The sequence below is a fragment of the Diaporthe amygdali genome (genome assembly GCF_026229845.1).
Source record: "Diaporthe amygdali strain CAA958 chromosome Unknown NODE_22_length_803717_cov_65_427750, whole genome shotgun sequence".
Taxonomy (NCBI): Eukaryota; Fungi; Ascomycota; class Sordariomycetes; order Diaporthales; family Diaporthaceae; genus Diaporthe; species Diaporthe amygdali.
The window spans coordinates 784,299-803,588 of record NW_026517042.1 but is presented as its reverse complement, the minus strand read 5'-3'; the positions used below and the strand labels follow the sequence as shown (position 1 = coordinate 803,588).

The 19,290-nt window shown below is 55.2% G+C and overlaps 5 protein-coding genes across 5 annotated transcripts; 4 read left to right on the top strand and 1 right to left on the bottom strand.

The window, feature by feature from the left end:
- Window positions 1-275: 275 nt before the first annotated feature.
- J7T55_004715 (kinase domain protein) lies at window positions 276-1,670 on the bottom strand (the record flags this gene model as incomplete). The annotated part of the gene is made up of 1 exon (XM_053130434.1): window positions 276-1,670. One exon carries the CDS (start codon window positions 1,668-1,670, stop codon window positions 276-278), a length of 1,395 nt encoding a protein of 464 aa, XP_052991642.1.
- A 2,348-nt stretch (window positions 1,671-4,018) lies between these two features.
- On the top strand, window positions 4,019-4,417 carry J7T55_004714 (uncharacterized protein; the record flags this gene model as incomplete). Its single annotated transcript, XM_053130432.1, has 1 exon — window positions 4,019-4,417. The coding sequence occupies one exon, from the start codon at window positions 4,019-4,021 to the stop codon at window positions 4,415-4,417; it is 399 nt and encodes a 132-aa protein (XP_052991641.1).
- A 4,594-nt stretch (window positions 4,418-9,011) lies between these two features.
- J7T55_004713 (wsc domain-containing protein) lies at window positions 9,012-10,797 on the top strand (the record flags this gene model as incomplete). Its single annotated transcript, XM_053130431.1, has 4 exons — window positions 9,012-9,183; window positions 9,247-9,406; window positions 9,567-10,069; window positions 10,127-10,797. The coding sequence occupies 4 exons, from the start codon at window positions 9,012-9,014 to the stop codon at window positions 10,795-10,797; spliced, it is 1,506 nt and encodes a 501-aa protein (XP_052991640.1).
- Window positions 10,798-12,333: 1,536 nt separating this feature from the next.
- Window positions 12,334-15,240, top strand: J7T55_004712 (uncharacterized protein; the record flags this gene model as incomplete). Its single annotated transcript, XM_053130430.1, has 1 exon — window positions 12,334-15,240. One exon carries the CDS (start codon window positions 12,334-12,336, stop codon window positions 15,238-15,240), a length of 2,907 nt encoding a protein of 968 aa, XP_052991639.1.
- Window positions 15,241-15,934: 694 nt separating this feature from the next.
- J7T55_004711 (uncharacterized protein) lies at window positions 15,935-18,552 on the top strand (the record flags this gene model as incomplete). Its single annotated transcript, XM_053130429.1, has 3 exons — window positions 15,935-16,178; window positions 16,258-18,227; window positions 18,307-18,552. 3 exons carry the CDS (start codon window positions 15,935-15,937, stop codon window positions 18,550-18,552), a joined length of 2,460 nt encoding a protein of 819 aa, XP_052991638.1.
- Window positions 18,553-19,290: the final 738 nt, after the last annotated feature.

The following is a 19,290-nucleotide window of genomic DNA, read 5'->3' as shown; positions in this document are numbered from 1 at the left end:
AAAAAAAAAAAAAAGGATCTGACCACTCCACATAACCAAAGCTGGGTAAGAGAACCCCAGAAGCTTAAGACTGACGTCCTGCTCCAGATAGTTTCAAATATCCCCCCTCGCTACAGATCGTTACCTATTTCAAGGCAGCGGACAATATGGCCTCACCCTGGTAGTATCAGGCGCGAGTTCCAACCGAGTGCTGTCATACAGTTTGACTCAGTGTCATCGAAGAAGATTTATCTTTTTTCAAGCGTTCACAGCCTCGCAGAGGCAGGGTTCTCGACTTATTTGGAGCCTGGCGCCGCCTCCTGTGCCCTCTTCATCTCCTCCAACGCTGGGGTGCCCCATTTCACCATCCACTCGGTGTCCAAAATCTCAGCGGCAGAGATCCTTCCAGCAGGCTCATACACCAACATAGCCTTCAGCATACCCAGAAGCGACGCCGTCTCCTCGGCACTCCACTCTTCCATGCCCTCATTCCGCCGCAGCTCCTGCGACCTCCGCTCGAAGCGCTGTTCCAGCGACCCGCGCACATCGTCCACGCTGTGATCTGACTTCCCGCCGTCCTCAGTAAACATTTCGGCCCGTGTATCCCACCGTGTCCACCACTTGTCCGGCAGTCTGCCTAGCATATCAACCCAATCCTCTGTCACTGAGTCTGCGTTCAAGAAGAAGGACCCAAAGAATAACGGGGCGGTGCCGGCGATCTCAAAGATGGCGCATGCGAGACTCCAGACATCTGAGGCGGGGCCTAGCTCGCATGGACCGAACTTGGCTTCGGGCGGACGGAGGCGCAAGGGCGTGTGGCACTCTAGACGTTGCCCTTCTGTTCCTGGTGTAACTCTATACGCCTCGCCAAAGTCTGCAAGGGAAATAGTGCAGTCAGCAAGTGTGACTTTCTCGCTGCTACAACCGAACCATGCGCCTGGTATAGCATGCTTAGGTACGCCGGGTCCCAAGGGAATGCCATCGAGACGCTTGAGAGGCTCGGCAGCAGGCTGGCCGAACTTCTCGTGGAGGTCATCTTGTGAGAGGGTGTCGATATGAGTGGTAGGTGGAAAGCAGAACATAATGTTATTGAGGTGTAAGTCACCATGCGCGATGCCCTTCTCGTGGCAGAAGGCGACAGCGTGGATTAGCTGGGCGATGATAGCGCACGCAGTCGGCATGTGGAAAAGGCCATAGCAGCTAGAGGTCTCACGTGCGTCGGAGAGACTCATTCGCGTTGGCTTTGTGACTATGCAAGCGTATCGGCCGTTTGGACCATCCAGATAGAACTCGTCCAAAAGATAGGAGACGAGAATACTTCTTTCGTCATTGGAGTCCAGTAGCTGACGAAGGATCTCCCCCTCGTAAGATGTGTCGCTGCTTTTTGCGGTACATATCTTGATAGCAACATATTTGTCAAGTTTGACATCTCTTGCGATCCAGCTGGTTGAGTAAGTGCCATGACCAAGCTTATCAACAATTCTGTATCGGCCATTGTGTAGCGTGTCCCCGAGTGCGATAGGATGATAGCCACCAGGCTTGTATTGCTCAAGTCGTTCGATCTCCTCTACAAACTCGTACTCAAATTTGAAATCCGAATCTTCAACTCTCTCGGCATACTTGGCCTCGCTTGTAGCCTCAGCGCCAGAGCCTGGTCTGCCACGGCCATCACCAGCGAGGTGACTCATCATATTGCAGGAATTGTATATTCGAATTTGTGATAGGTTTTTAAGGCAGAAGTAGGTAGAAGATCTTCTGCCGAGATGTTCATTTGAGGCTGGAATAGAATAGAATACGCGATGGGAAAACAGAGCGCGCTTTGATCTCCAGGCTGTGGGGCAGCTTTTTTGCCTGATTGAGGTCGAGAACAGGGCTCTGAACGCAGGAAAGGATAATCTGATGTTTGCCATCGAGAATTTACAAGCATAAAGGGATGTATAGACATGAGAGGTGTCCATAAGGGGTCTGAGGCTGCATATGTGTGGGCCGGGGGTCGGGTACCTTGGTTTTTGAAAGCTGTCAGCCGTGGGGCTGATTCAATGCAGAGAACGCGACATTGAGGCGCAAGCCAGGCATCAATAGATATTGTTAGCTAAACACTCCTCTCAAGCCCTGCATTAGGTCGGCCCGGAGTCGGCAGGTACCGGTGATAATGGATTATGGAGATAGAGAGCCCTCAAGGAATGATAACATGTTCATTGCTGATTCTGGCGCGTGCTAACATGTAGTATGGTAGCCTGAGGGCGCACCCAGCTTAGACATGGGCAGCTACTGCAAATCAACCTTGTTTGGGACTTTCAATGTCTGCATAATTCTTTTGTTTTGTCTTTGAGGCCTCGCTCTACTGGAATCAATTTGATTTGGCACTCAGCATCACTTCACCAATCCAGGGCCTTTCGACGTGCTGAGCGCGATGGTATTATTGCAGAACTAAGCACATGGCCTCGAGGAAGCATAAAATGCAGTTGAGGCCTGTCGGGCATGAAACTTTCTGTGGGATGATGGCTCACTCCCGCTGAACACATTACTTCTGCTCCACATACTGGTCTGTCAATCCCTCTCGTCTTGGCTAGAGCCAAACAAACCCCCTTCCAAATGACTCACTACGAGCTGTGCTACTCTGATAGTATTTCTTCTTGCCTGGGCTTTTGGAGCCACATACTTGGTCGCCAAGTTCTCATTTGCTTTCTCCCATTTTTAGTGAGATGTGGCTGCATGATCCAAAAAGAGAGTTTCTTGACTTACTCCCAAGTGTAACTACCTATATCTACTCCATCCTCTGCGGACCACTTGGAGCCCATCAGAATCCCGGATTCCTATGATCTGCATTTTTATCGCAGACAGAGTGCTCTATGAGATTGTGCTGGAGGGTTGCCGCATGGGAGGCGAACGTGACCTTGCACCGTGCTCAGTCTTAATAGGAGGCATCTAGACGCTGGTACATTAGACAGACCAGAGTTGATTGTCGAGGGGTATGAAGAATTACAAGAGTGGAGTGCATGGAACAACTGGAGCAGCAAGTTGTGAAGGCTTGCCAGGATTCTGACAACCTTGCTTCGTGGTGGGATGTGAGCCGATGGGGCGAATAATTCCAGTTCATGAACTCTCAGATTGCTTGTTCGCCCTGTGAATGAATATCCTAATCAAGGTTGAACTTATATCTAACATCGCGCGAGGCGATAGCAATTCTCCTCTCACTTCTGGTTGGCTCCAGACAGTGTTCGGGTATACTAGTCAGACTGCTACAAGATGAGTCCGTCTCATAGCAATGTTTGAGCAAGACTGTAGTACAGACGAACGTGTGGGGAAAAAAGAGTAGCATCATGGCTAGGCCGGTAAGAAACAGAACAAAAGGTTCTCAGCCCGGGTTAAATGGAAGCCCTCCTATCGCGTTCGGTAGCAGACGGCTGAGTAGTGAGAAAGCGTCCAGCACATCAACGATAGCAAATAAACACTCAGAGCGATATGGCATCGTGAAAGAAGGGAAAACGTAGAGCCGTGGAGGCTGCTGTGTACGAGTACGCCTGCACGAGCAGATGACCAGATATGGTGTTTTCGTGGCACACGGATGCCCCAGTCCGCAGAGACATGTGTGACGTGGTGGTAGTAGTTTCCACCTCCTGGTCGGTCACCACCATGCTGAAGAGTTGCCTGTTGTAAATTGAAAACTTCCTTTTGATTCCCCTGTTGCTGTGTCCCATCGCAGCCCCTCCTTGTCCGCCCCCTCGCCACCTGCCGTTCGGTGTTTGGAATACAATGCCTCCACTACCATAGTGCGGCCATCATCCAATAGCATCTCTCCCACTGAGAATACTCTGTGCCTAGATATTGCACCAGTACACCTGTTCATAGCAGTAAAACGTGAAGCCTAATGATGCATATCGATGGACGGCATTCCATACGCCGAGGACGAAGAGAGCCAGACTTAACCGAGCAGGCTAAGCTTGCTCATCCCAAATGCCTCAAGGCTGGTGCTGCCCGACCTCGACTCAGGAAGAGGCGGTGCATCAACCCACAGTTCACACCACATAGGCACAAAATGAGCAAAGAGCTGTACATTGGACTTGCCGGCAGCTGGAACTTGCCGGCCGTCGTGGCAACATCTGCCGAGCAGAGCGAGCTTGGGCACCACAAAATAGTCATTTACACCACTTGGCGGCGACGACGACGGGTGCCATCTCTCTATGTAGGACACAGTTTCGAGCGGCACCTCGCTGATCACCCACGGTTTGTGCGCTACACTCTCCGTGCGAGCGAGAGCGAGTCACGACACACGTGGGCAAGGCCAAGCTTTTTGCCCACCCAGTCGATGCGGTGGGCGGGCGAGCTGGCGGCGATCCTGCTCTCTGGCGACGCCGAACCCGGGACGGGGCTGGGCAGGAAGAGGAATCGACGTCTGGGCGCCTTGCGCTCCGTGCTGTCGAGCGGGCTGCACTAATGCGCCCCGGCGGGAGGGTTCAGTAAATATCGCCTGTGATCCTACGGCGGTGTTAGCCGGGCAGGCGGGCAATAGGGGCGGAAGTTGGTTGTTGTCGGTTGCTGTTGGTGTTATTGTTGTGAGCCGTAGAAATGCTGGGCGTTTGTCATGTGTTGCGCAAGCAACGCAAGCAAAAGGATGCTTCATTTCGGTGCAATATGAGGGGTCCTGGGCTCGTGCAATAATTGCCAAATGCGTATCCACTTTGCATGCCGAGGAGCAGGTCGCACCGCTGCCCGCAGGAGGCTGCCATCATTTGTTGCATGATTGTTTGTGTCTAAGCCGCAGGCAAATGGGCGCTAGACCTCCATTATTAGTCTGGAGGGCATTAGCATGACATAAGGGGGATGGGGACAGGAAAGGGAGAGGCCTGGGGGACATCTGGAGGCAGAGCGATTTTTGTCGAGTCAGGGGACGAAGTGAGGGCTGTGTAGCGACATTGGCTGTCATCTCGACGGGCTAGCTCCACGCTGAGCATGAGAATAGCATCAAATGAGTGCCGGAAATAGGCGTCGAAGAGCGGCAAAAAGGGTCAATCAGCCAGCGTTCCATCGCCAAGAGGAGGATACTCTGGTTGGCGGGCGCGACAAGTGCGCTGGGGCTCAAACCGCCCGACAGCCTCGGGAAGTCCCCTTCTCGAACAAAATGGGGAATGGCAGGCTGCGGCGGCCTGACGATACGATGTGATGGTGATGCTGAAGATCGGTCTTGAGCCGAGCGAGTAACTTTAGGCCTCCCCACTCCCAGCTTTGCCCACGCACGCTCACCTCGACTATAACAGGGGACACCCCACAGCCATCCCGGGCTTATGGCAAGGGTAAAAAAGGGGAGATGTGTTGGTGATTGGCCGTATCGGCCCTATGAAACGCGTTTACAAAGCTTGGCACAGCCTTTTCTTCACCCCTGATGGCCGGGCTGGCTGTGCCGGGCTTGACAGATGCCCCTTTCTCATTTAGACGCACCCATGTGTACCGTAGGAGCTGACGCACATCATCCGAACCTGTACCTTTCGCCGGCAATGCTATTGTTGAGCATGACCCTAAGCCTAAGCCTGAGCCTCTCTGTCTTGTCTATCTCTTTGCGCCCGTAAATTATTACAGGTTCGTCTTGTGATGCCCTATCGGAGCCAATCGTTATCGAAACGCCCGACTTGGAACAACAAGGAACAAGGTTCAGACCTTGGAAGGACAGCCCCTGGCCTGTTTGCTAGGCGCCGTCTTTGTCTGTGTCTGTCCATCAGTCTGTCTGGTCTGACAACTCACTACTGGGGGACAAAGCCAAGCTGGCAGCTAAAGTAGGTGAGCACATGTTTCTGAGACAGCCTGTCTCCAGTACAGCCATCTACAGATGCTGGTGGCGGGGGAAGGTGAGATTGTGGTCAGACAGGCCGGGCACAGACGTACAGAATACAGTACGGTAGACACAGATTACAAGACCATCGTCGTATCTCCGTCTAGTATCCGTCTGATGAAGCACGCACTGGCACCAACACAGCTCTGCTGATGACGCGCACTTGGTTGCTCTCTTGGTGTATGTAGTCTGGTCGGCGAGTCGTCGAGGTGGTAGGTAGATTGCAAATTGTGAATCGCAGACCGGTGGATGCCGCTGTGATTGTGCTCTGCTTGTGCTCAGTGCTGATCAGCGATCGTCAGCTGCTCTCCCCTGTATCCCCAGCCTGCCCAGTGCTGAGCGCCCAGCTCCCTTGGGTCGTGGGAATTTAGATCTTCGTGGTCGACCCCGCCAGCCCCCTTGACAGACTTTGCTCTCAGCCTACAATCCATGCCCATCATCCCTTTTCTTGCGGCACGTCTGAGTCGCTGCATGCCCAATGAGAGAAACTGTTCCTGTCGCTCACCTTCAATGTGTGACAGCTGCTGTGCCGAGCAAGCAAGGTGAGCAGGGAAGGAAAGGAAGATCGTTGAGATGCTGCCTGGTTGGTCCTGCCAGGTCCCGTGCGACCATGATTGAGGGGAGGAGGGGGATCTCTGACTGCCTCTACTACGCCTCTTGCGCCTCCTCTTCGTACCCCCGAAGTAGCTTTCTGTGCCTAGGCCGCAGTCGAGGTACATCTTCATGTACTTAATTAAGCTGCCATCTCGTCTCACACCATGTCCCGCCCGTACCACTTTACACATATGGCATGGTGGCAGATCATGTACCCGGCTACGCAGGTACGTCGTATGAGTTAGAGAAGTCCCGAAGTCGGTTGGACCAATTAACTCTATCTACCCAAGCGGCTAAGGATCTTGCCCGACGGGCAGGCCCTGACGGTGTTCCCTGTCCCTGTCCATCAAGGGGTCCTCCCACACCAGATTACCGTTCCTGTCCGGCCTTCAAACACAACCACAGACTTTCTGAGCACCCTGAGAGCACCCTGGGCAGACCTTTAATTTATCTCGTGGACACCAGCCGCCTAGCCCACGATGCCACGCATCACCAGGCGATAAGATGCGATTGCGATACGATCGATGTCGCCCGGCACGGTGACAGCAGCAGCAGTGGTAGTAGTCGCAATAGCGGCAGCCTCAAGTCGACGTGGCTCAGCTTGTCCTGGGCACCCCCTTCCCTTGTATCCCCTCCTGTGTGTTCACCGTAAACTGTCATGTCTGACTGTGCGACGTGGGCTCCTCCTGGTCCTCCTCCTCCTCCTCATCCCCATGCCCATGGGTTGCGAGGGAAGTGGGAGTACAGTGCCGCTCGTTCACCCCGTTGTCCTTCCTTGATGAGGCAAACTGCCCGTCCGGGATAGTTTACCGTGCTGATGGGTCCCGCTCGCAGGCCGGCCTCCCATGCATCCACTCACTGCACCACCCAAGACCCAAGACCCAGGCATCCCACTTGCGGATCCCAAGTGCAGCGGCCAGGGTACGATGTCTTCTGCGAGGTGTGAATGGCAGGTGTTCGTCTCGTCTCCTTTACTCCCCACTGCACTACGCGAAACGGAATGAAAATCGCCCCATCCTGCGCCCCGTTGTTTCTGGTCTTGGGTTTGCTAAAGTGTGTCTCTCCTGCCCTCCTTCCCTGACTTACACCTTCACCTTCCTCCGTTTCTTGTTCCCCAGTCCCTCCCTTTTGGCATCTCCCTCTTGCCAAACTTTCTGGTTCAGGAGCTCCTCCCCCGACGGTCTCTACCATTCCCCTCCTTCCCTGTCTCTCTCTTACTCCACACCTGGAATACAATACATACACACTCTCTCTTGAACAAGTCGCCGCCCCCCTTTTCTTCCGAGGCAGACTTCTTCTCTCAACCACAACGCTCTCTACAACCGACCGGACGGCAAACCGGGACACTCCTTTGTAAATCCAACCACTCTCCTTAAACTTTAAAAAAAAATCATTCGTTTCTAAGTGTTGATCGCATCACTCAGTTGGGAAGGTTGAAGGAATATCCTCGAAGCACTTGGTGGGAATCGCAAACCGCGGACAACGAACACCCCACAAGACCTTGGAACTTCGGAATCTTTGAGGAAGAAGGGAATTGCGACTATTCGATATTCTTACGACAATCCGCCCTCGTGACGTGGTGTTGAATACATTCGACAAGTGTTGGCGCAAACAAGTGGACATCCAGTTCGGGAAGCTACAACCTACCAGCCTTGGAAATTACCTACCGAACCATTTCGACCGATCATCGGATTGCATCACTTTGACGCATCAACCGGATTACGACTTGTAAGGATTTTCTTTTTGGGTCTGGACGTATTGGAAGGATATTCATTGTTGCGCCTTAGGGAGGCTGGACTATAACGGCTTTGTCTCAGAGTCAGCCACCACCACGCGAGCGCCCGTCCCCGACAATCAGCACCATCGAGGTCAGTACCTTGGTCCATTGGCGATACTGGAATTGTTTCTGGCCCTGTTGCCCTATGAAATGGAGCTGGAAATTTGGGTGCATTCATGTTTGTGGTTGAAGGGGGACCCAGCGTCGTCTGGTGATCATGATGATCTGTGCCTCATATGGGGTCACCAGACTCAAAAGGCATCAGGCTTCAAAGTGATTGGGATCCTGCCTCAAAAGACTCTATTACAGCCAAGTGGACTGTAAGAAAATCGCACTGCGCATTGCCATCAAGCTCTCAGGTGTCATTCGCTTCCAGTTGAGCTCTGCCAGCTGGCAAGCTGGCCGTCATCCTCCAGCTGTCACATACCTACCCAACTTTTGTCGCCGACGAGCTTGGAAATCAACACAACCCCCGCAAGCACCACTACCCTCGCCCTCGAGCATCAGCCCCGTATTTTCTCTCCCTCACGATACACTTGTTTCTCAGACCCTCGCCCCCGTCACTCCCCTGACACCAATCAGAGGGCACTTGTTGAGTTGCAGCAGTCTGCTTGCATCCAACCTGCGCACCTTCATACGTTCGCATCGCAGGTTTGTCAATCCTCTTGACGCGACAGCCAACACAGCACCTTTTTGGACAGCATCACCATCAGTCTTTTCTTGGCAGTACTCTACATATCTGGGTCCTTGTTTCTGTTCGATTCTGTTCAGTCAATCGGCGTGGTGCTGACCCTTACATTACAGCAATCTCGCGTTTAACGCAAAAACATCAATATGAACTCCAAGCAGCTCCTCTCCCTCGGAGCTACGGTCGCCCTCTTCGGCGGCCAGGCCTCTGCCTTCTGGCGCATGGAGTGCCGCGGCGTCAGTGGACAGGCTCGTATCGACCCTCTGGTCAACCCAGGAGTCGCTGCTGATCACATCCACGAGATCTTCGGCTCTGGCGGTGAGTTGGCAACCGAGTTTTTGACAAGGCTGCAAGAGCGAAAGGACTGACGAACAACGATAGGCTTTAGCGAGACCACCGACTATGCTTCCCTCGTTGGAGCCAACTGCACCTCGTGTGGTGCGACCGAGGACAAGTCGGCCTACTGGACTCCCATCCCCTACTTCAAGGACGCTTCTACTGGCGAGTATGAGGCCGTCGCTGATGTCGGCGGTATGCTTGCGTAAGTTCACGTCCTGCCCTCTGTTCAACTCGCGTTGTCCTGTTTCGTACTTGGCACAGTCACTCGACCTTTACACGCCAAGTAGTGCAAGACGCGCGCATTCCTTGACACAGTATCGCCTTTGCGGACCTACGATCGTGTGGCTGACATCGCTTTTCAGGTACTACTTCTTGAACGGCGACGACATCAAGGCTTTCCCCCAGGGATTCCGCATGATTGCCGGAGACACCAACCGCCGTAACTACTCGGTTGGTGACGGTGACTACCAGGCGCCCGACCCTGATAAGTCGTCTTGGAAGGCCCTGAACCAGGTCGGTCAGGCTGATTTGGCCCAACGGGCACTTGGTTTCAATTGCCTGGACTACTCTAAGGCAGCAGAGGGCTCTCTGTACCGTCACTTCCTGCCCTCCAAGGACTACATCGATAGCAACTGCCCCGACGGAATCCGCTTCGAGCTCATGTTCCCGTCGTGCTGGGACGGCAAGAACCTGGACTCCGATAACCACAAGGACCATGTCGCTTACCCTGACCTGGTCATGAATGGTGACTGTCCCTCGGACTTCCCTGTCCGCTTGCCTGGCCTCTTCTACGAGACAATCTGGGACATGCACAGCTTCAGCGACCGCGACGGCATCTTCGTTATGTCTAACGGTGACCCTTACGGTACGTGCTCCTCCCTTTTACTGACAGGCTTAGCCAAGGCTGACCATGACAACGCAGGATTCGGCTACCACGGTGACTTCATCATGGGCTGGGAAGAGAACGACAGCTTCACGCTTCAGGACGCCGTTGACACTTGCACTGCCAGCTCTGGCCGGATTCAGGATTGCCCTCTCTTCACCATCCAGGACCAAGCGACCCAGCAAGAGTGCAAGATCGACCTCCCTGGAGCGCTCCTGAAGGAGGATACTGCTGGCCCACTGAGCAGCCTCCCCGGAGATGTTCCTATCTTCTGGGGCCCGGGTCCTGCCTCTGCTGCCTCCTCCGAGACAATCGTTCCCACGTCCATCGTCATGCCCACGCTCACCTACTCTGCCGGCTCAACTGCGTCTGTCAACGGCAGCTTCTTGCCAGGTAATGCCTTCAAGGCCGCCAGCACCGGCACAGCCACGCCCATGGCTGAGGCCGTTAAGGGAGCTGCCATCGTCACCCCTGCCATTTCCTCAGCGCCTGCTGGCGAGACCGCGATTCCTACGGCCACCTCTTACGTGACCACTACCCTCGCCGACGGCACCGTTATGGTCAACGAGATTGTCTACGAGGAGGTGATTGACTACGTCACCACCGCTACGACTACCACTGTCTTCGTCGACCCCACCGAGGCCCCTGCGGCTCGCCGCCGAAGTGCTCATGCCCACAACCGCCGACACGTCCATGGTCGCGTGCACTAAGCTTGGGCAAAGCCTTTCCCGGTCGATAGACATGTGACCGTTTTTGCGATCTTCCTGCATACTGCATTCGAGGAGCGATTGTTTGGCCTTATTCTGTACACAAATCTGCCGTTGAGATGAACCCCGATTTGAACTTTGATTCTTTTTTTTTCCCTTGTTCTTTTTTTCCAACCAATTCTTGTCTTTTTCCTTTGCAGGCCATTGACCGTGCTCCACAGCCGGACAGGCTGGGAGGCTCAGGCAGTTGCAGGCATCTTATGCCAGGGTTCAATGGCAGGCGGATTTGTTCATCTCATGAGGGGATTTATCTCAAAGATCCATTCGGCAGACCAAAAATTCACACCAGTACCCACAGAATAAGAAACGCGGACAGCTGCTCCCGGTGCAAGTAGCATTGACTGCGAACCCATGAGGGCGGCCAGACCAGCAACCAAAAAAAGTCCTTGGGCGGGGTAGTTTTGCGTTTTCCACAATGGCGTTTTACGATGAAAGGCATCAGGCAAGGGCGAGCATCCATGGTCTGGTAGCATTTCTTGCATTGCACGACGACTTGATGAGATACCTCTGATACCTGCGATTGATATCCAACTCTTGGCATAGCACTTCCAGGTCCTTCCTACCAGTAGGTAGATCAATTGAAGCTGCATCCAAACATAAAAAAAAATGAGCATCTGATATGTGCCTGTAAATGTGACTGAGAGTGGGTTCTCCCCGCAATTGCTGCGACCTTGATGATCCCCCGCAAGGGTTGAGGTGGGTATGTGTGTGTGGTGGTGGTGGTGTGAGATCGCCAAGGCTGAGAGGCTGAGATGGTGAGTAACAACAGCAAGCCTGATCTCCTTCCCTGCCTAACTTGACCCATCTGACCTCCCCAGGAGGCCCGTCCGCCTGCGAATACAATCCACCACATGACATGTGGTGCGCTGCGGTGTGACGGCGGCTGGCCGACCCGATCTGGAACACCCGAGGGTGGCCGTCCCAACGGGCTGCGAGGTGTCTCAAGTGCTGGAATGCAATCACCTCTAGCAACGGCTCTAGCAACCCATTCCAGGCAGTCGTTCAAGGCATGACGAATGAAGGTGAGGATGTGTGGTGAAAGCTGTTTACTCTTTTTCTTGTTACTGCTGCTGTTTCTTCTTTTTCTACTGCCAACATGGCGTGCGCCTCTTTTGTCATCTTTTTTCCCACGCACACTCTTTCCTGTGATTGTGTGAGTGTGTGTGTAATTCCTAATCACTTTTTTGGCTGTGGTTGATTCTTTCCTGTCCCTCTTTTGCTTTGCTCTTTCACTGCCTACGGCTGTGCGGGTTATTCGATCTATCTATCTGCCACGCTCATTTGTGTGTCGTTGGGTACGGCTTTGATCGATCTACTTGGTATAACGGAGTGACTGCCTCGTCTTACCCGGAATGGCCTCCTAACCGGCCCACGCCCTCACGGCCACCTAACAAAACCACAATATACATCACATACGAACCAAGGTTCCAAGGACGGAGGGGAAGGAGCTGTGAGGAAAGGGCGGGATAGACACACATCATGTCGAGCCTCGCAGCAACGGTAGACAAGATCAAGGGGGACGTCACGGACGCCGGCAAGCGCGTGGCGGCCGTGCTCCCGCTGTGGGTGATCATCGTCATCGTCGTGGTGGGGACGGGCCTCCTCGCGCTCCTGGTCGGGCTGTGCTGCCTGTGCGCGTGCCGCCGGCGCCGCGGGGCGAAGGCGGGCGGGAAGGCCGGTGACGCGCATGGCTTCTCGGACCATCACCACCACCACCACCTCCCCGCCTCGATGTCGCTGTCCGATGGCGGCAGCCGCAGCAGCGAGGAGGGCCCCGGCGGGCGGGCGAAGCTGCGCAAGCGGCCGCCCTCTTCCTCCTCCTCGGGGAACGAGACCGACGTTGCTCCTGTCGATGATAGGGGCGTAGACGTCGAGGGGGTCGAGGAAGGGCGAGCGAGGGGCGAGCCTGAGTTCCGGAACATGGCTCCCGCGCGCAAGACGAGCTTGCTGGCTATACCGCCGCTGATGACTGGTGCGTTGAGAGCGAGTTTCAGATCGGTCAGTGGGGCGCGAGGGACAGGAGGGGGAGGAGGGCTGAATATCAGAAACGACGACGACGACAAAGGCATGGAAAACGGGAGCAACTGGCACGGGCGGCGGACATCCAACGCCTGGATCGACGACGACGCATTGCATGGGCCGGAGGTGAGCCCAACCAAGCGGTCGACGCGGAGGAAGAGCAAGATGAAGTCGTGGGGCACGGCGATCCGCGAGAGCTGGCCGCTCAAGACGCCGAGCCCCACGCTGCCGCACCTCCCGCAGTTTGGCGGGCTCGACGGGAGGCAGGTCGGCGCCGCCGAGCACGAGAGCGTCGCCCTGTTCCCGTACAACAACCACGAAGTGGCTAGTAACGACCGCCTTGTGCCCAACCTCCCGCCGCCGCCGGGCGCCGTCAACAGGCAGAGCGCGGCCCAGCTCTCGCCGCCCAGGCAGCTTCCCAAACCGCCGAGGCAGGCGCTGCTGGCTGCCAATGCTAACACCGCGAGTCTCAGACCGGTGAGCAACTGGCACGGCGCGGGATCGATTGGGAGTAATTCTCCTCGGAACAGGGGGTTGAGCTACTATAAGTATGAGGACACAGAACAGCCGGTGAAGAAATCTGGCTCGCTGCGCTCAAATACGGAAAGAGGTGTGGGCGTGGGCACGGGGGTGATGGGACCGAGGGGAAGGATGCCGTCGTCGGACTCGACGATGTCGCAGATCCTGAAGGACACGGAGAAGCGGCTGCAGGATGGCATGGTGACGGGCGTGGCGATGCGGAACAGATCGAGTAGCAGCCCGCCGAAACGTCCGCCTGGGATTGGGCCGGACGGGATGACCATAGCTCTGGTCAGGTCCCAATCACGTACACCCAGCCCTACGAAGGCATCCAGGGCGCTGCCCGGCGGTGGGTCGTCGCATGTCCGCCAGACCTCGCAAGCATCGATCATCTCCGAGCCGGACAGCCTTTTCGACGACCCGTCTCCCAGCCTGCCGTATCATGGCTTGACGAGCCCGAGCCGGACAAAAAGCTCGCAGCAGATGTCGCCGCACAGGAGAAGGCCGTCGCTTGTCCAGTCGTTCACGAGCAGCGTCTCGTCGCTCTCGACCATACATAGCGAAACGGAGGATGGGCCTTTGACGCCTAACAGCACAGCTCCCAACAGCAGCATCCCCTTCGGCATGAACCAGATTGCTGACTTGGGCGACCCTTTCATGCCATCCAGCAACTCGACACCAGCCGGTCGAACTAGGACAGCACCGAATACAGCCAACCGCGGAGCTCAAGAAGCTGCGAGTCGACCGCCCAGACGCGAGCAGAGCTCGCATACCAAGTCAGACAGCCCATTGTCCCCAGTCACTGGGAACATACGATCGCCCGACACCACGCCGACCCGAAGGGGTGCCCGCAATGCGACGGCCCAGGGCGCAAACAAGGCTCCAACACCACAGTCCCAGCACAATCGATCATCTGGTATCCTACTACCCGCGCCAACACTGGGAAGCAAGCCGTCCGACAGCTTCCCCAAGAGAATGCCGTCCAACAGCAGCCGCCCCACAGGCATCGAGATACCGAGCCTGTCCCTAACGAGCCCCGGCGACAAAAGCGCAGCAGTCAGCCCGCTCGTCAAGCGTATGAGCGACTTTGCGCCTCCCTTCCGTAGTAGAGAGCAGACGCCCGAGGTGGCGCACCCGAGCCCTGCACTGTCGAACGCAAGGCTGTCGAGCGTCTACGACTTCTACGCCGACATACCCGAGTCATCCAACAGCAACAATTACAGCCATCGGCGGGCAGGCGGCGAGGTGAGGGTGATATCGGAGGCGTCGGTGGCATCGTCGCTGTCGCAGTACTCGGAGGCGAGCGCGGTGGAGCGCGAGCAGCAGATGGCGGCGCTGAGCCGCATCAGCATGCTGCTGAACCGGGAGATCAAGCTCAGCCGTCCCAAGCCGACGGTGCGGGTCGTGTCGCAGGACTACGGGGCGGGCGGCGACGACAACCGGGTGTCATCGACGGTCGCGGAGCTGCGCCGCATGAACAGCCAGGTAAGCACGTACAGCACCGCGGCGAGCAGGCTCAGCTCGTCGTCTTCGATAGTGGCTGTCAGGCCTGAGAGCGTGATCCCGCCACGGAATGGGTCGGCCGCGAGGAACTACCATGCGCTGGCGAGACCGGTGAAGAGCAGCCCGGACCGTCAGGTTAGGAGGAAGGGGGAGGAAGGTATGGGCCTCAGGATGCCTCTGGTTGAAATTGGCGAGGCTACCAGTCTGACGCCAACAAAGAAAAGACGGAGGCAGAGGGACGAGAGTGTCGAGAAGAATGGGAGTGGGAGTGATGATGGGGTGAGTCTGTATGATAAGGATGGGTTTTATGTTACGCCGGCACGGAAGAGAGGGTTGAGGTCTTGAGTCAAGATGGGCTCAGTTTTGAGAGACTATCTCCGTGGATAAGATGGTTGTGAGATCATGTGGATTATCTGCCCGAATTTTTGGTATTCTTCTCCTGTATTACCAGCATTATACCATTCTGCAAACACTTAGGTAGCCTTGATAGTGATTTTAGATTGATCATTAGTATTTTGATTTCTCTCGAAGTGTAAGTCTGTTATTTGCATCTTGATCTGGGTTGTCATCATGGGGAAATGCCGATTGTTTTCATTATGCTCAAAATGCAGGTAGGTAGATGATGGGTCGGGGGGATATGTATGCAAGGTGATGGATGGTGAAGGTAAAGGTGAGGTTGAATGTACGTACACTGTCGTTGCTACTGTCCAGACAATCAGGGGTCCACTACCAGGAAAAGTCTAGCGGGACGTGCGTACCTCTGGGGCAGGGATTGTCACAGTTCGAGCTGTGGAGCGCCCCACGTCACCCAGTTACAGTACGGGTACGTACTTCCTAATACTGCAGCTGTTGCTAAAGAGAACAGCTGGAGCTTCACCTCTATCCACCTGGCAATGAAGGAGCACTTGTTTCGACAACAAGCTGTTCACTCTCACTTTACACAACGTTTTCTCATCCTCCTTATTTGAATTTCAAGACCACTCCCGTATGCTAAATGAGAAGTGAAGACCATTGATTGAAAGGACCCCCAAACAAGATCATGGCGAGCTTTCGCCCGCTGACCGTACTGGTCGGCGTGTTGCTGTCTCACCTGCTGTTTGCCTGCGTGGCCGCCAAGGATGAAGCTGTCCTCAATGCTGAGATTGGTAGGCTCAACAACCAGAGCCTGCTCTGGGGGCCTTATCGTCCAAATCTCTATTTTGGTGTCCGGCCTCGCCTGCCTCACAGTCTGATGACTGGCTTGATGTGGTCCAACATTGACACATTCAATGGGCCCAAGGACAGTCAGTCGCCCCGCCCTATTGCCCTCCTTGTAATGAAGGAGCGTATGCATGATCACGTACTGAATTTATCTATGCATAGATCTTCGTTTCACTTGTGAACAGCACCAAGGCATGGCCGGCTATGGATGGGATGAGTATGACACTCGCAGGGGAGGCGTCCAGACTATCCACGATGCTGGAAATGGTGTGGATATCACCACCTCTTTCGTCAAGGTCCCCGGAGGTGGAAACGGCGGTAGCTGGGCTGCAAGGATCAAAGGTGTGCCCAGGGACGGCGCCCCCGACAATATCAAGACCCAGGTTGTGCTCTTCGTCTCTCAGGAAGGCTTGGGCAGTGAGCTGGAGACTGTGGCTGATGGCGATGTCAACGGTTTCGCTGGGGATGTTACCCTCAACGGCAGGTCTGACTCTCTTGGTGAATTCAAGCTCGTCGTCACCCATGGCACCGGCGAACATCCTCAAGGCGGCTCCGAGGTTGATGACGAAAAGGACTTCGACAAGACCGCTGTTCAGTCCCTGACCCTCCCAACTGAGTATCTGTGGCAGGCCAAGGGCATCGCACTCCGTCAATTCGGGGAGCGTATTCAAAGCCTCATGGAGATCATCGACAAGGAGTCCCCTCCTCCACCACACCAGATGTACGCCTTGCAAAACAAGCCTGGCGCTGGCAACGGTCATCTCATCCAGAAGATCTACGAGGGCCCCTTCGAGTTTGATGTCCTCTTCTCCAGCAAGTCCGCAGGAAACGATTTGAGCAGCGAAGACTTGACGAGGGAGATCAAGGAGACCACCGAGTCCTTTGGAGAACGCTTCTCCAGCGTGTTCAAGCCTCAAGCTCCATTTACTGCCGACAAGTATGCGAAATTTGGTAGGAGCATGTTCTCAAATTTGATCGGCGGTATCGGCTACTTCTACGGCCAACATGTGACCGACCGCTCATACGCGCCCGAGTACGATGAGGACGACGAAGGTTTCTGGGAGGCTGCCGCAGAGGCGAGGGCTCGCAAGGAGCAGAAGTTGGAGGGCCCATACGAGCTGTTCTCGAGCATTCCTTCGCGGCCATTCTTCCCCCGCGGCTTCCTGTGGGATGAGGGCTTTCACTTGCTGCCCATCGCAGACTGGGACATGGACTTGACCCTCGAGATCATCAAGAGCTGGTACAACCTCATAGACGATGACGGTTGGATCGCTCGGGAGATGATCCTCGGCGAAGAAGCCAGGAGCAAGGTTCCTGAGGAATTCCAAGTGCAGTACCCGCATTATGCCAACCCACCCACGCTCTTCTTCGTCGTCGACGAATTCATCTCCAAGCTGAAGCAGTTCGCCAACGGCAGTGCCTCCTCGCAGAAGGAGACAATTTCTCAAGACCAATTGCTCGGCACTGCTTACTTGGAGAACCCTAGCCTAAGCCTAGAGTATCTCCGCCAACTCTATCCTCTCCTACGCCGTCAATTCTTCTGGTTCAAGAAGACTCAGTACGGCGACGTCAAGTCATACGACCGAGAAGCCTACTCGTCCAAGGAGGCTTACCGATGGCGGGGCAGGACCCCTCGACACATCCTCACGAGTGGCCTCGACGACTACCCCCGGCCACAGCCCCCTCACCCTGCCGAGCTTCACGTCGATCTGATGAGCTGGGTCGGCCTGATGAGCAAGACGCTCGTCAACGTCGCAGAGACCATCGGCATCGCCGAGGATGCCGAGGAGTACAAGAAGATCCTCGACGCCATCGAGCACAACCTCGACGACCTTCACTGGTCGGAGAAGGAAGGATGCTACTGCGATGCCACGATCGACGACTACGAGGAGAACGAGCTGGTCTGCCACAAGGGTTATATCTCGCTCTTCCCTTTCCTTACCGGCCTGTTGAAGCCCGACAGCCCCAAGCTCGGCAAGATCCTGGACCTCATCGGCGACGAGGAGGAGCTTTGGAGCCCCCACGGCATCCGCAGTTTGAGCAAGAAGTCCGAGTTCTACGGTACCGACGAGAACTACTGGCGCAGCCCGGTGTGGATGAACATCAACTACCTGGCCGTGACGCAGCTTTACGTGAGTCTTCCTCTCTGTTTTCCTGAAACCCCTCTCCTCCAGATCTGCTTAGGACTCATGCTGACCAACCTCAATGTAGAACGTCGCAAAGCAGGATGGCCCACACCAGGCCAGGGCAAAGGACCTCTACAGCCGCCTGCGCAAGAACCTCATCGACACCGTCTACAAGAGCTGGACCGAGACCGGCTTCGCCTGGGAGCAGTACAACCCGGAGACGGGCGCGGGTCAGCGCACCCAGCACTTCACCGGCTGGACCAGCCTGGTGGTCAAGATCATGGCCATGGAGGACCTCGCTGGCTCCGGCCACGCGCGGGACGAGCTGTGAGCAGACTGATGGACGAGTCTTAAAAAAGGGCGAGCAGGTAGCTAGTTTACTACTCGTGCCGGTCACAGCCGGCCGGGAAAATAGATGTAGATGATCTGGTGGACGCGGTACGGGGAAAGAGTGCGGCAGCACCTACATGTATCAAGGAAATGTCTCGTGACATATACCTCAAAGATATTGAGGCGTGGAGGCAACCACGATAGAGTGCGAACACATTCACGGAGCGCTATAGAAATGCGGTGATCTCGAATATTCATTGGCCTTGTTGATGTGAGAATGCCAGCCCATCTACACTTCTTGGTCACTAATGGATGCTCAACACACTGGAGAGTAAGTTTTACAAACGGGGTAGGTTTCATGTCATTGCAAAAGAAGACTGTTCCACCGTGACTTACGTTCAGAGCGGAAACGGAATCACATGGCCCAGCCCGGGCATCTTGCTCAAGCAGTCTGTCTAAGTCACCCGATTGCCCGTCAATGGTCTCATTGAATGTGCTCTCTATCTCGCGACTGAAACACTTACTCACTCATCGATCAGCTGGCTTTCCAGTCATCTACTACCTCGAGTAACACATACGTCTACAAGGCAACAGCCGACCACCACCTCACCATCCAATTGAAGATCTCGCCTCTCTCAAACATATAAATACCAGCCCCATTTCCCTGTCTGTCCATTTCTGTCTCCCGTTTCCCCTCCATATATATCTACAAGCCTATCCGGACATGGATATGGTGTTC